Source organism: Erpetoichthys calabaricus, chromosome 8 (assembly GCF_900747795.2).
Source record: "Erpetoichthys calabaricus chromosome 8, fErpCal1.3, whole genome shotgun sequence".
Taxonomy (NCBI): Eukaryota; Metazoa; Chordata; class Cladistia; order Polypteriformes; family Polypteridae; genus Erpetoichthys; species Erpetoichthys calabaricus.
Window position 1 is genome coordinate 159,981,882 of NC_041401.2, and position 15,294 is coordinate 159,997,175.

General features: G+C 39.6%; 1 protein-coding gene across 1 annotated transcript in view; it reads right to left on the bottom strand.

Annotated features, from left to right (window-relative positions):
• The window catches only part of mtor (mechanistic target of rapamycin kinase), a 100,608-nt gene that overhangs the window by 11,952 nt on the left and 73,362 nt on the right, over positions 1-15,294 (bottom strand). Inside the window, exons 29-48 of the mRNA XM_028807669.2 lie at positions 14,095-14,170; positions 13,472-13,611; positions 11,963-12,063; positions 11,755-11,870; positions 8,205-8,282; positions 8,009-8,116; positions 7,801-7,926; positions 7,587-7,718; positions 7,028-7,143; positions 6,825-6,942; positions 6,409-6,603; positions 6,230-6,330; positions 5,888-5,984; positions 5,627-5,725; positions 5,421-5,543; positions 5,165-5,347; positions 4,945-5,079; positions 4,568-4,742; positions 4,235-4,370; positions 177-324 (exon numbers count right to left, since the gene is read on the bottom strand). Of these exons, the coding sequence (XP_028663502.1) occupies positions 177-324; positions 4,235-4,370; positions 4,568-4,742; positions 4,945-5,079; positions 5,165-5,347; positions 5,421-5,543; positions 5,627-5,725; positions 5,888-5,984; positions 6,230-6,330; positions 6,409-6,603; positions 6,825-6,942; positions 7,028-7,143; positions 7,587-7,718; positions 7,801-7,926; positions 8,009-8,116; positions 8,205-8,282; positions 11,755-11,870; positions 11,963-12,063; positions 13,472-13,611; positions 14,095-14,170 (2,503 nt within the window). The remainder of the gene's footprint in view (positions 1-176; positions 325-4,234; positions 4,371-4,567; positions 4,743-4,944; positions 5,080-5,164; positions 5,348-5,420; positions 5,544-5,626; positions 5,726-5,887; positions 5,985-6,229; positions 6,331-6,408; positions 6,604-6,824; positions 6,943-7,027; positions 7,144-7,586; positions 7,719-7,800; positions 7,927-8,008; positions 8,117-8,204; positions 8,283-11,754; positions 11,871-11,962; positions 12,064-13,471; positions 13,612-14,094; positions 14,171-15,294) is intronic.

Genomic DNA, 15,294 nt, shown 5'->3' on the forward strand with positions numbered 1-15,294 from the left:
GGCAGGTTTAGAGGCCCAGGGGTTATCAAGAATTTTGCATCCCATGGGCAAGAGACTAGTTTATACCAGAGACTGCTGTAATAGGAACTGAGACTCACATTTTGGAAAGAGAGGCAGGGATGGGATGGACAATAAACAACTTGGAATCTGCAGCTTGGGCATCAAAGCCAGCTTACCCTCAACATGATGCGATGCTCAATGTTCAAGAGGATCTTCTTTTTTTCCCGATAATCTCTGATGAGTGCATGGAGAGTGTCACAGTGGGGGACCCAACCAATTAAACCAGAATTTGTAGACAGTGGGATCACTGCATATCTTTGAATGCTGAAACAGATAAACAGAAGTATTCAAGTATGTATAGGAGTGGCATGACAAATGCATGATGCTTGCAGATCACACCTTAGTAATAATTTCTCTATTACATAAATACAGGGTTGTGAAGCCTGTGTCACTGTCATGGAGTCGACTACTCCAACTCCAGCACTTGAGTCTCATATTCTTTAGTAAGCACAACTAGAACACCAGTCTGACCTCTGTCTGCTTTTTTAGCAGCTAAGGCATTGATAAAAATATACCAACTCCAACTACATACAAATGTAATTTGGTTTAAATGTAACAGATGATACAATGTGATTTAAACTACACAGCAAAAAGCAGACATGCAAATAAACATATAGACTGAGAATGAGTGTCAGTGCAGCTCCAGTGTACATGTGCAGAATGTCATAAGCATATTAGACTTTTTTTTTTTTTTTAATCCCACTGGTATGTATTTTTGACAACAACACACATTTTCATTTGCTTCAGACACCAAGTTACACTTTTGTTTTCTTACGATTAATGCGGAAATTTCCTGTGCAGCAAGACCACGTTCATGATAAACAAACAAAAATAAAAGATATATCACAGTGTCCATCATATGGTAACAGCTACAACTGAGAGCTGCTGAGAATTATATGAGCAAAAAAAAAAAATGTGTCTGGTTATACTTTGTTGTGAAATGCATTTAGAAGCATTATTTATATGCAGATATCAAATCTGCCATATTTTGCAGCTACATCAACAAAGTATTTCAGAAGCTGTAGAAAGCTTTTTACAGCTACAGAATTATAGGGATGAATGTCTTCACACACAAGTTCAACCCAAGTCTCATTTTTTCCTTGCTTAATGACAGAAGAGAGCACATCTTGCTTTTCTCTAAAGCATAATTAGGTGGTCCAAGAACATTAAGTACCACAGCTCAGAGTTCAGGTCCTTTCCTTCCGAATCTAAAACAAGTTAAAGACTGCTATAAGTGTACTTTTTATTGCAAGATACTGGCTGGTTTTTGATTGTTTTTTGCACATCTGTCTGTTCCATTTTCTCAACAGGCTTTGAATATCTTGGCTACATAATAAAAACAGCATTATGACCGTTTTTAATAAGTAAACAAGATATTGTTTTAATGTTTTAATTTATTTTCAAAGAAGTAACATTTTATTAAGAGTTATTGCTGAACACTAGCAGGGATACCCTGAGTTGCCTGGTGTGGGGGAACCAAGTACATTTCATAATGAAACATAGGATAAGGTGTGCCCCTAAATAAACAGGAATCTGTGCAAAATCTGGTGGAAATAGGTTAAATGGTGTGGACATGCATACTGGACAAACACAAGTGGGGTAGCCAGCACTGTTCAGGGTAAGGACACCAACAAATTTTGCAACAAAACATAGCCTATGATCTTCCCTTGTACAAATGGTGAATCTGTGAAAAATGTTGCTGGGATAAGGTCAAAGGTATGGATTTGCATACTGGACAAAAACACAAAAAAGTATTCACAATCGGCTTCAAATACTAAATAATAGGCAAGTTATCATCCTGAATTTTTTAGTGCTGATGCCAAATTTTACTCACATGAGCATGAAAAGGTCCTTTAACCACCCCATTCACCTTATACTATATTAGTGTTTCTCAACTTTTTTTTACCATGGAGCAACCCACTTTTTCCTATGCAAGTTTTTTTGCGACCTACTAAGGGGAGCTGGGGTCCCCTTAGGTGAATCTGATGTGATTGTCAGCGCTAGAGAGAGGTCCCCTGATGGCGAACTAAGTGCAATTGTTGGAATATGTCCTACCTCATCCCATCACCAGCAGCCCACAAACCAAAAGTGGTTCGAGACCCAGCATTTGAGAAATGCTGCTGTACGACATGAGGACGTGCATCAAAATTTAAAATACTATCAATTAATAAATATCCAACAATAATAACAATAATGGCTTCTATAAACATGATATATATACTGCATTCATAAAGCAGTCAGACCCGTTTACTTTTTTTTCACATTTTGCAATGTTGCGGCCTTATGCTAAAATAATTTAAATTTATTTTTTCCCTCATCAAGCAACACTTAACAATGACAAGCCAAAAACAGGATTTCAGAAATTTCTGCAAATGTATTCAAAATAAAAAACTAAACTAAAACACTGACACAAGCATTCAGACTCTTTGCTATGGCACTTGAAATCTGGCTCAGGTGCATCCCATTCGTTGAGATGTTTCTATACCTTGTATGGATTCCACTGGTGGCAAATTCAATTGATTGGATAGGATTAGGAAAGACACACGCCTGTCTACAAAAGGTCCCACAGTTGACAATATGTATCAGAGTGAAAACCAAGCCATGAGGCTGAAAGAATTGCCTGCAAAACTTAGAGACAGGATTATGCTGAGGCACAGATCTAAAGAAGACTACAAAAATTCTGCAGCATTGAAGGCTCCCAAACCTACAGTGGCCTGTGTAATTCTTAAACAGAAGATGTTTGAAAAAACCTTGACTGCTGCTAGAGCTGTCCTCCCAGCCAAACTAAACAATAGGGGGAGAAGGGCCTGGTAATGGAGGTGACCGAGAAGTCTGGTTGAGCACTAAATAACCTATCTGGAGACGGAAAAAACTTCCAGAAAGGTAACCATCATTATAATACTCCACCAATCTGGACTTTATGTCAGAGTGGCCAGAAGGAATCCTCTCCTCAGTAAAAGATAGATGAACGCATATTTGTAGTTTGGGAAAAAAAAATCACCTAAACTCCTCTCAGAATGTCAGAAACAAGATATTATGGTCTAATGTAAACAAGATTGAACTGTCTGGCTGCAATTCAAAGAATCATGTCTGTAGGTAAGTAGGCACTACTCATCACTTGTGCAATACCATTCCAATGGAAACCATTGAGGTGGCGGCATCAAGCTGTATGGCTGTTTTTCAGTGGCAGGGACTAGTAGGTTAGTCAGGTTCAAGGGATAGATAAAAGGAGCAAAGTACAGAGATATCCTTAATGAGAACCTACTCCACAACAACCTGGACCACAGGCAGTGCTGAAAGTTCACCTTACAACAGATAATGAGCCAAATACAAATTGAAGGAGCTTGAGTGGCCAGCCAGAGCCTGGTGTTGAGTCCAACCAAAATTCTGTGAAGATAGCTGAAAATAGCTGTCTACTAATAGTACCCATCTAAACAGACAGAGCTTGAGAGGATCTGCACAGTAGAACAGCAAAAAAACATATACCCAAATCCAGATACATAAATCTAGTTCCATCACATACACAGTATTGGTCACCATAGACTCCCATTCTGCCAGAAATGTTGCAATGTCTGTTCTCCACGAAAATGGACTAAATTTTTTTTTCGGCCATCACTACTAACTACATGAGGTAACTAACATAGGAAAAAGACAAAAACATATACTTTCAGTTATTCCATACAAGCTTCTCATGAATTGTGATTTGATAATTAAAAAGATACATTTTATTTAATAAATATACATTTTTGTATAAAATGAAGAAAATGTGGAAAAACAAAACATATAGCAATGACAAACACTACATAAATGTGGAGAAAACACAGAATCATGAAAATAAAAGGATAACTGCACTGTGCAATTTTAAGTGCCACATTACATGCAATCTATCGGAAAAAAAATTTAATGTGGAACCCATCCATTTGTTGGTATTTTCTGCTTCAGGAGGCAATTAAGCATAATTTGTTTGCTTCTAACTTTTGAAGGAACACATTAACAAGCTCTTAAAAAGTAGCGGGCATGGTTATGTAAGTGTCCACTAAATTAAATTATTCTAACTGTACACATTTCTTACCGCAAGTATTTTTCCTGCACAAATTTTGCTATCATGCTTTGTCAGTGCATCATGTGTGGCACAAACAAACTGAGCTCTAAGCCTTACAACTTGCCAGCTCACCTTAAATTCTTGCGCAGGGATGCTGGATCATTTGCTAACAATGTGTTGACTAGTCCAAACAACTGCATAACCCTCTCATCCTGCCGCAGATCTTCGTGGCCCTTAAGCAGGAACATGAATTCATGGCCATTGCTGCCTACAATTACAAGACAACAATGATCAAGATGTGAGAGAAAAGCTTTTTACACACCAGGAACTAGTTCACATTATCCAATGATCTCAATCTTCTGTAAGGAAATGACAACCATGACTTTTTCAGTTAACCAAAGAAGCACCCTGCACAGTGTCGGTTGTAGGTTGCAGCAGAAATTACAAATCTATGGGATTCCTTACCCATGATAGTTAACTTTCTGGGCCTTTGCTTAGATGTGATGACCTGCAGGGATGGTGCTATTGATTGGATGCGAATAATTGGTTGATTGGGATCATACGTTCCTGGCACAGCTAGTTCCAAGTCTCGGCACATGAGAAGTTTGGGGGACACATACTGCAGCTCCAGTGAGGTAAGCTGAAAAACAAAGCCACAGTGGAAAATCTAAATGGAGGTATTTCTTTTATGCCAAAGACCCCCTTGTCCTTGAATACATTTACACAGAGAAGCACTTTCTCAGGTCCTTGCATAGGCATAAAGACAAAAGTGTTGCTTGTTTCTATAAAGTGTATTAACACTTAAAACTGCTGCTATATTTTCCACGTTGGACAGTACTCACTTGTGGTAGCTGCTTGGAGATGCGCCGGAATACATGGTAGTAGAGGTCCCAGGCTTGCGTCAAATCTTTGACATTGCCTGATCTCATGTACTTTCTGCACCACTCCTGTGCCTCCATCAGGTCACGTCCATATGCCTAGAAGACAGGGACACACTATGAATACTACATGGAAGCAGTAGTGGACATCTCATGAGGGAGATTTCTAAAAATAGAAAGAAACCTGATTGAAGGAAGTTTCCTTGAGTGTCTGAGGGCCCCTTTCCATCATTGCATGAAGTGGCTCCAGAACAGCGAACATGCCCTTGACATTTCTTTCTCCAAAGTAAAGGCGTGATGCCTCTTCCAGCCCCTCGTGCCACATCTCATGCCACAATATGGCCACACGAATCAATTCTTCACTCACCTGCAAGAAAACAGCTGTCAGCTGTGGACACCACAGAGCACCTGTGTGCCCCTATGTCCACGCTGTTACTTACCATGATGGCTTGCTGAACAAGAGTGTTACAATGTTCACACATGTTCTTCAGAATTTTGTTGGCAGCATTGTGCCGGGCAGTCGTGGTTGATTTGGAGGCAACAGTTAGAGGATAGATGAGGGCCTGTGGAAGCAAAAGCAGACTGATGAAATAAGAAGTAGTCAAATACTTTTTTCAAGAAGCTTTCTCCCAGCAACACTGTTTACCTGGGGGTGGTACCGGCCAATATCCGTCAGAAGTTGATGAATGAGCCGTCCGACCAAGGGTCGGGGAGTGTCAATACGCGCAATTAGTTGAGGAATGACCTGTAGAAACGGGTAATGTCACCAGTAAGAGAATATAAGGCAATGCTCCAGAATGTTTTTGAGCCTGCCTTCAATTAGAAAGTGCACATGCCTACTTTAAAAGCCAAGAAAGGAAACAGAGTTGCTCAACACTAACTGAGGACAACAGAGGAGAAGCCATACCTGTAGCCATGTGTCAATTTGAATAGTCTTTATTCCCTCCACCAGGGCCTCATTCACTTCAGGCCAATGTCCATAATCAAACCACAGAGTCAGGACTCTATGACAAAAGAAGATAAAAGGTATAAAAAAAAAAAAAAAAAAAAAAAAGGTGATTTCAAGATATCAATCAATGATGTAAGTCAAAATATAGTTTTAAAGAAATCTCCCCTTTATAGATTTGTCAAATCATGCAAAATGACAACAGTGCAGCACTCTCAAATAAAATAAAAGTGATCACCTGTGCAAACTTTACAGAAGTAAGGCTACAGCTGGTAACCAAGGACAAAGAACACCAAGTCTTACCTTAGCGTATCCTGAAGGTTGTTTCCACGCGACAAAGCGATAGACCGAAAGAAGCCTTGAACAGCTGGGACGGTGTAGAGCAGCAGTGTTTTAGAGAGGTCCTGGGAGTGAAAAGGACAGCACATGAGTATATCCACACAAGAGGAAGCAGTAATTAACACTCAGATTGATGAACTCACCTCATTGACCTTCTTCTGTATGGGTGAAGGAACAGGGCTGTTCTCATTGCTGTCAGCTTCGCTTTCGCTATTGCTTGCCTCACTATTGGCACTGGCCCCACTGGCATGGCGCAACTTTTTCTCATCTCTCCCCTGGTTCTGGTGCTTGTAGTGTAGGACAGCCTCAAAATTCATCACAGCCCATGCATGCCAAGCCTGTAGGAGCAAGGACAAATACTGACACTCTACTACTTCACCTGCTAAAATTAGATTCATATAAATGACAGCAACAGACTCAGGTATGCAATGAGGCAAACAAGGAGTCGTCTTGCTTCAAGTGAAGTATACTCACACAGGCAAAGGTATGCTAGGCCCAATGTAGTTTTTTGTTAAATGAAGTTCACACATACAGGGAAACTATGGCATATGGCACTTACCTTGTACCAATCACGGTCATGTTCTGTAGAGTGGTTGTAGTACTGCAAAACTTTGGGGATTGTGCTCTCATTGATGCCCTGCAAGCTGAGCTGCCACTCTCCAAGCTTCAAAAAGCACCTGAGAGGACAAACAACGCTCTGTGAATGAGAACCAGCTGGCACTCTACTGTAAAAACACCAAACTGGGATGGTATTTCGTTTACCTAGCCATAAGCTTGTGCAGCTCCAGTTTGTGTTGCTGGTCCTCAGCAGCAATGGCATGCTGTGCCTGCTGCTGCATGGTTTGAACAAAATGCTGCATGTGCTGGAATGCATCAATCTGCATTGAGATGGAGAACGGCAGAGGTTGGTGACAGTTGACAAACAAGGTTTCTACTGCCTGCTGTGTTACCTGACTGAGAAAATTTCTTATCTAGTTTTAGATGCAACATTGAAGAATGCAACAAGTAACACAACTGCACAAAAATAATACTTATATTAAGCACTATTGTTAGAAGGCATTTTTAAAACTATATTTATAGGCATACAAAGCTATGTTTAGTTTCTTATCCATTTTCTGCATGTGACTGCCCAAGTACACCTTAATATCTTTTTGGATTTAATTTGAAGTGGCTGATGACTAACATCTACTCCATTAAACCTCCAGAAGGAGCTGGTTCATTTGATATCGAGTCAGTAATAACACAAATATTAAGAAAGCTCTCATGAGTGGATACACACAGTTAGGTAGACTTTTTCTACAATTTATTTTTCTTTGCCTACCTTGCGGGCGCTTTTCCACATATACTTCATGTAGGCATAGGTAACATGTGGATGCACGGTGGGCAAAGGGTGATCCAGCTGCTTAGATGGGTCAACTCCCAGTAATAGCACAAGGGTCTTATGTGCCAGGGCCTGCAGATAATATAAAGCTTGATGATGCTTTAACAATGAGGGATTTAAGATGGTTAACAGGGAAGCAATAGCATTTACATACCAGACGACCACTCTTCCCACACAAACTAGCATATTTGAGCCATGTTCTCATGTCCTCATGAGGGTTGATGACCAAAGAGCGCACCATTAATATCCTTTGCCAGTCCTCTACAATTCTTTGACAGCCCTATATTTAGAAAAGTGGCATCTTATATACTGAAGAGACAGGCTTACAGCAATACTACAATAAGCCATTCTGCTACATGTACCTGTAACCTCTCCCACCAAGTCTCTCTGATAATCTCTCTGCGCTCGGGAACCAGTTTGTATTGGATTACCTCTTCCAGCTCTGAAAGCATCTGACAAGATACCATGGCCTGAAAGCAAGTGGGGGCAAATTTAAGCTTATTTAAAGAGTCTTCCTTTGGAGGTTCATCTTTCACAAGGTACGATACCTATACTGACCCCATATGCCCGACTATAACTCTCTCCAGCCATGGCAGTCAGCTCAGCATCAAGTAGGTCCCGGGCTTTGTCAATGCACTGCATGATGAGGGGGAAAAATATATTAGATCAGTTTTTTTTAAACAATATGACCATCAAGTAATTTCCTGATCAACACATTGCCTAAAAAAAGAGAAAAAGAAAAAGAAGTTGAAACTGAAGCTGTAGCAAACAACAGGATGGAAAAGTAATTGTATTAACTTTCACATATCAGGGCTTCTTCACATGGGATTTCTCTCAAAACATTTCAAGAACAATGACATAACCAGTTTCTCTGCAGAGTCCTTACTATTCGATGTCTGCCAACTTAACAGACCAGATGCGGGGTATTGGGAGGTATGAGCACTGGACAAAAACAGTGAGTAGAAAAACTCAGGGACCTGTACAGAACAAATGAAGTGAGAAGACAAGCTCTTGTTGAGGAAAATGTCTTTTTATTCACTTCATCATAGCACTCAGTCTGCTCATTAAAAACTATCATGGGTATGCGGTACTAGCATGACTCATTCTTAAATAAGCACATTAGGCTCTTCTCTTTCACACAACTCACATTTATGGCTTTAATGATTCATGACTGGCTGCAGAGACGCAATAATAAAACACTATTGCCAATTCATTAAAAAAATAGTGAAGATGCAGCAGCTAGTTGCCTGTCTGAAATATGCATCAGATCAAGTAAATCACGAATGAACTCCTCAGACAGCTAATAATAATAACCCACAAGTGTCATTTGATAAGTTAAAAAAAAGCTTTACTACATGGATTTAGACAAATTGAAGTTTAAGGAGTTTTACTTTACACATCTGGCAATGCTGCTTGCACCAGGTAAGCATATGTGTTCAGTTTTTAAAAGAAGTAAGGGTGTTAGATAGTCTAGTAGTCCCTCAGCTAAAAGAAAAAGACAAGAGTAGCATACTTCAATCTGATTTTTAAACATAAATGTGCAACTAGGGTACACATTTACTGCCAGTGAAAGATATACTGCATGAATCTACAAATGGACTGAAATATTAGGATAAAAATTAGTTTCTGCAAGAGTCTAATTTTGGTTATGTGCGCACCTAACTATTTTTGTTAAAAAAAAAAAAAACAAGGAAACTAGTAAAGTGGTAATTATGACTGTAAAATAGATGCAAGTGCATTTTTAAAATAAAAACAACATTTTTATAGGGGACTGAATCTTGTAAATTAATCAAATGGCTGATGATTTCATTCTTTGTCCTTTGAACTGTTTTCATTAACTCTCCTCGCCCACGTTCCTTAGGGCTGCATGGGAGTGAGAGGTTGGGCAGCCACTCTTTTTAATCCCTCAATTTGCTTTCATTACATAACTCTAAATGCTCCACATGTTAGCAAACATTCCATTTAATTCTGTTTTGCACATCCTAAACAGCCATGCTGCCATAGCAACTTCCTTTGTTGGTTCATTCCACCCCTGAACATTGTGTTCCAAAGTAGAACAGCTCAACATACATAAAGAAGGTAGGAAAGAAACAGGAACATGGACATGAACATGGTCATGAACAAGTGGACAACACCACACATAAAGCCGATAAAGGAGGTATACATGTTAGGTGCTAGAATCAAAGCTCTTTGAGCTCAGTTGACCTAACCCTGATTGAGTTGTCTACACATTTCTCCAGATGAGCAACTGGCACTTTAAGTTTTGCAAATTAGTATTGATAAAACTGCTGGTGTAACTTCTGTTTGTTAATTTGTTTATTTGTCTTGTAGCATTTTTCTGCTAGACTGATTAGCAACATTTTGTCACAGCCAGAGCCAGCAATTTCATGGAAGTCAGAAGAGATGCAATGGGATTCTGAGGACAGCTGGTTCAAGGTACTGAGAGATAATTAGCTGTTTGAAAAGCTGTGATTAGACTAGACAAGACAGGAACACCTGCACAAACTCCCAGTGGGCTGGCCAGCTTAGGGGTGTTGGTGTCTGTCTCTTCACATGACAACAGCTAAGCTCTTTAAAACCCTTTTTAATTGTTGGTGGAGACAAAATAAAAAAAAAAAAACGGTTCAGGTAATATAAGAACTTACAATGTAAGCAAACCAAAAGAAATTCCAAAGCGTTCTTATGGCCATTTTCATTTAACACAATTGATTTACTAGAGTTTGCCCCAGTCACATTCTGTTCTAGAAACATGTTTTGTTCTTACCTTCCAATTCAGTCAGTGACCCCAGAAAATCCAAATTATCACACACTTCGGCCCCTAACTACCTGTGTGTCCAGTTATTTCTAGTTCCTCCTAGTTTATCCCTTTACTCCCAATTTAGTAACTGTCTTTTCTCGTAACTTCAATGTAACCACTGGCTATCACTGTGTCAAAGACACCTTTCAGTTTATTTATAGTCCTTGCAAGTTTTCCTCTGAGTTTGCTACTGTCCTCTTCCACATTGAGACAGAGCTGTGCAGAACATCTCACTACCACAAACCCAAACTTCTGTTGGCAGCATCTATTACAAAAAATGAAAGATGACACAAATCCAGAGAATCTTGACAAAAAGCAGCATTCAGTATTGGCAGGGGTTTGCTCTCTACATAGTCTATGCAAAAAAACAAATCATGCTTATCTAAATGATGGCACTGATAACAGTGTGGACATATACAGTACATTCTGACTTCTGTATAAAATGAAGTCTGGTCTTAAGTTGAGAAAGCCATTAATTGGCACTCTTTCTTTGATAGAAGTTACTCCTGCCGTATTAAAGGTTTAAATGAGGAAGTTCTAAGTAGAGAGAAGACACACAAAAGTCAGCACTGGGCAAAAAGAACATCACTAACCATATGAAGTAAAGGTATAATTTCTGAAAAGATTATCAATTCCAGGAATGAATCTAAAATAGTATTCAGTTCAAAACATTAACAACCAGCAAGGACTATTTCTATGATAAGCATCCTTTTGTCTACACCTGATTGTCTTCTGTCAGGTTATTATTGATTCAGCCTTTACATCTGATCTGGCATGACCTGTCTATTACACCATTTTGGAAGTAAGTTTGCCAGTCAGTCCACACTTCACTTATGCATATTGCTTTCACGTTTGTGCCGGTTTTGGTTTCATTATTCATTCTTGAAATTTGCAGTATATAATCACACTTTTGTAAATAGTGTGTATATGTGGTGGCTGTGGCATAGATAGGCGGTTACATTCTAAAGTGGTTACTATTGTTTAATGCATTTTTAAAAATTTAGTTGCTAATAGATTTTTTAATATTATAGCACTCTGTAACTTCTTTGTAGGTAGAGCAGTATGAAGGATCTTGTGGAAAACACTGAGACCCGAGTGTCTTCCTTGAGGTTATTTCTTCAGCTTTCTTTTAAAGTGGAGTAGGCATTTGTAGGAGCCCTCAAAAAGGATGTTGCTACATACTGACACTTCAGTCCTTACTAAAATGTCATATCATGTTATATGCTAACTGGCAAAGCCCATTGAGGACAGAATTTTAGAGGCATGAGGTATGAACTACCTCTTGACTAAAGACATGAATTCTGGAAATACCTGCTGAGCCAAGGAGAAGAGATCTTGGTGCAAAGCAAGCACTGCTCTGTAGAATGCTCCATCATGAGTGTCTCTTGGAATCATGCATGTATACTCCTCCATGCTATCCCAATGTCCTGTTATTACAAATATCACGAGTGATTCAGAGAGTAAACACAGGTCCTTGACAACACACCTCATGACCTTCAACCCCAGATAGTTTGCCTACCCAATCCCCATGCGGCAGCTGCTGCCATGCGGGCCATCTTAGCTTGCGTATCCTCACTGACCAACGTCCATTCCTCACAGCACTGTTGATGCAGCTGGCCCCTGAAAAAAGATAAAAATTAACTGCTGTCAGCAGATGCCAAACAACACTTGTTGCTAGTCTCACTATAAGACACAATACAGTCCCTGAGCTTTACAGTCATGAACAGCTTATATAGTCTAAAACAGTGCTACTGAAACATTTTTGGCATTACAACCCACTTTTTCTCATGAAAGATTCGTTGTGACCGAGCAAATGGGTGGGGTAGTACCCGCCCCCTTGGTGAATTGAGCATGATTGTCAGATTGAGGTGGTGGGGGTCCCCCCTTAGTGAATCGAGCATGATCATCAGAACAATCCCCTCTTGGTGAATTGAGCACCATCGTCAGAGTGGGGTGGGGATTCAGTGTGATTGTCAGAATGGCGATTAACTACCATTATAAACAACTAGCCGACGCCCGCTGTAGCATATGGCGGTGTAAGAATAGGAATGGAAAACGGTGAGAAAGGAATTCAGAAATCAAGAAGAAATAAATACTTCTTGAAAGACGCAGTATGCATGTAGAATTTCTGGCCAAGCAGGATTACATGTGAAAGTGATAAATAAATCAGGCTTTCCGAATTTACATACTATGGCCATGGCATCCTGATAGTTTTGTTGCATGTATCTTGGACTTCCTGGAAATGTGGACGGTAATATGATCATTTTGCTTACACATATGTTGTTATTTTCAGCGTTTGCTTGCAGTGCGTCTGAAAGTCCTTTGTATTGTTCCACGCGCAGATCTTGTTGATGTAATCTGAGATAGTTGAAACGCGCGCCCTCTGTTTTAACATATGTATCTACGATGTACTGTTGGAATTGTTTGCCGCTGGGGTGCAAAATACTAAATGTATTCCTCATTGCTAATCTGTACGCGTAAAATTGGCATTGAGTAAGCCTTATTCGTTTGGCGGTTCTTTTATCGGGAACATGTTGCAAATCTTTGTGCCAGCCAATGTCTCCGTAAGGGAATAAAAGTGGGTAAACCATAGGATCGCAATTCATATTGAGCGTGGAAATCTGTTTACAGGAGTTGCCTATGGGATAAATGCAAATGTCCCTTTCGGCAGGCTGTTCGCCATCTTCTCCGACGAAAATCGCTGCAACATCGGTGTGACATATAGTGGCATTAGTGTACGCTCAGCAGGCCAGTATAGTGCATGACATGGAAGAGGACGAATAGGAATCGAGAAATGCCATGTCGGCTGCGTGTGGCCGGGACCGGATTTGAAGTGGAAGCAGGATGAACCAGAAGAGAAATAAATATATAACACTGGTCTAAAGAGTACGACCTGAGACACTTTAAAACATTTAGTACCATTTTATAAGTCTCTAGCAAACACCTAGTGGAACATGCATGACCAGTTGGCAGAACAGAGCGCACAACAGAGCTGGCTAATGGACATTCATTGCTTCAAATTCCTCACCATTCTCCAAGGGCCTCTAGACAGCGCATGCGCCCCAGCATCAGTTCTGGATCCTCTTTATTCATGTCAATCTTTTTGTCATATGCTACCAGGGCATCTTCCCATTCATGAAGCTTCTCATACCAGGTGGCTTGAATCTCCTAAAGGAAATGTACACAAAAGTTATATCCAAAAATAAAGTAATTCTAGAAAGATGATTGCTTTGAGATAAGGCTGAAGTCTTGTTGTATTTATTCAATTTACCTTTACTTTATATTATGCTATTAGCAGCATACACCTTCACAAAAGATATTTAGCTTATTTAGCTAACATGATTACAATGTGGGTATCAGAGGTATAATATAGTAAAATAAAAGAATACAATAAAAATGCAGGCAAAACTTTCAAAGCTGGAACTCTTAGACTAAGAAGTCTTAGAGTACAGTGGTGTCAATACTATCAATGTGTTCAACACCAAATGGCACAGCGATAATGTTTTGATGGTGAATGACCACTGTGGAAGCACAGTCAACCACTCCAGTGTAAAGAAATACTTTTAAAATATCAGGTAGTCTTTAAGCACAAATATTACGGGCCCATGGGGATTCCTACATTGCCTAGTTAAAGCCTCAATAGCTACTTACCAGCTCTCCAAAGTGCTTCATGGCATACTCCAACACTCCAGATGCTGCCTCAGGCTGCTGCAATTTATTGTTGATGCTGCCAAAAAAATGCAGACAAAAGAAATGGGAAAACACCAGACAGCCTTGACAAGTGCTTGTAACCTATATATATTGACTTTTTTTTGTATGTGTGTAACATACATATACACATACAAGTTTGACTGGACACACTTTTAAATGGGACTCAGTGCAAGATAAATCCAAGGCTAATACTAAAAGTGCCAGAGAACTGGCTGAAATGTGGCTATCCAATGAAAATGCCATTAACAGACATTTGGACATGAACTCAGCATATGGAGGCTTGAAAGGAAGAACATGCAAAAAATAAATAAGACTTCATGACCAACACCCAAAAAAAAAATCTAAGATATGGATTTTAAGCAGGTATATAGAATGGCACTCACTACTCCTAAATCAATGAACGCAATCTCTCCACTGTAGATTCACTCTATTCTCCCAGGCTGAAACAAAGAGTCACTAAAATCTTACCCTCAACCCGATCTGTTTACTTTCCCTGCTGGCTAAATGGTTTAGGTTTATCAAGACCAAGACAATCTGATATCATAACAATGTTTACCAAGCTCTAGGATTCATAAACTAAAAATCTTGGAAGTCAAATTTTCGCCATCCATTTCATACTAAGTTTATATATTGGGTATATGTTAACATTTTTTAAGGCAAATTTGTTAAATGATTACTGTTGCCCTTATTTGCATTTTTGTGATGTTCTGTATGAGTAAGCTTCCACAAATCAAAATGCATACATAGTCATGCAGTGGGTGAAAGCAGGTGAGTAAGACAGACAGTTAAATGCTTTCAAGAGCTGTCATCCACTGATGACTTCATAAGCTTATCAGAGTTACCAGTCTCCGGAAAGGCTGAACTCAATAACAGAATCACTAGAAACAGCAGTGACATTCTTCTCTTGACACCAGACAAATAGTGCAGCTTTTCCCAAAATTCCTATATGAACTTGTCTATCATTTCAGAAATCCTGACAAAAAACAGAGGTTGCTTACAAAACGCTGCCATCAGCATTATTGTCAGATACATTATAAACTCCTCCCTCGAGTGGGACCACCTAGCTGGGTCATCAGTGTCCCCATGAACCCTCAAACTTAAGGAATCACTAGTCATTGTACAAACCCTACCATCAAGGTG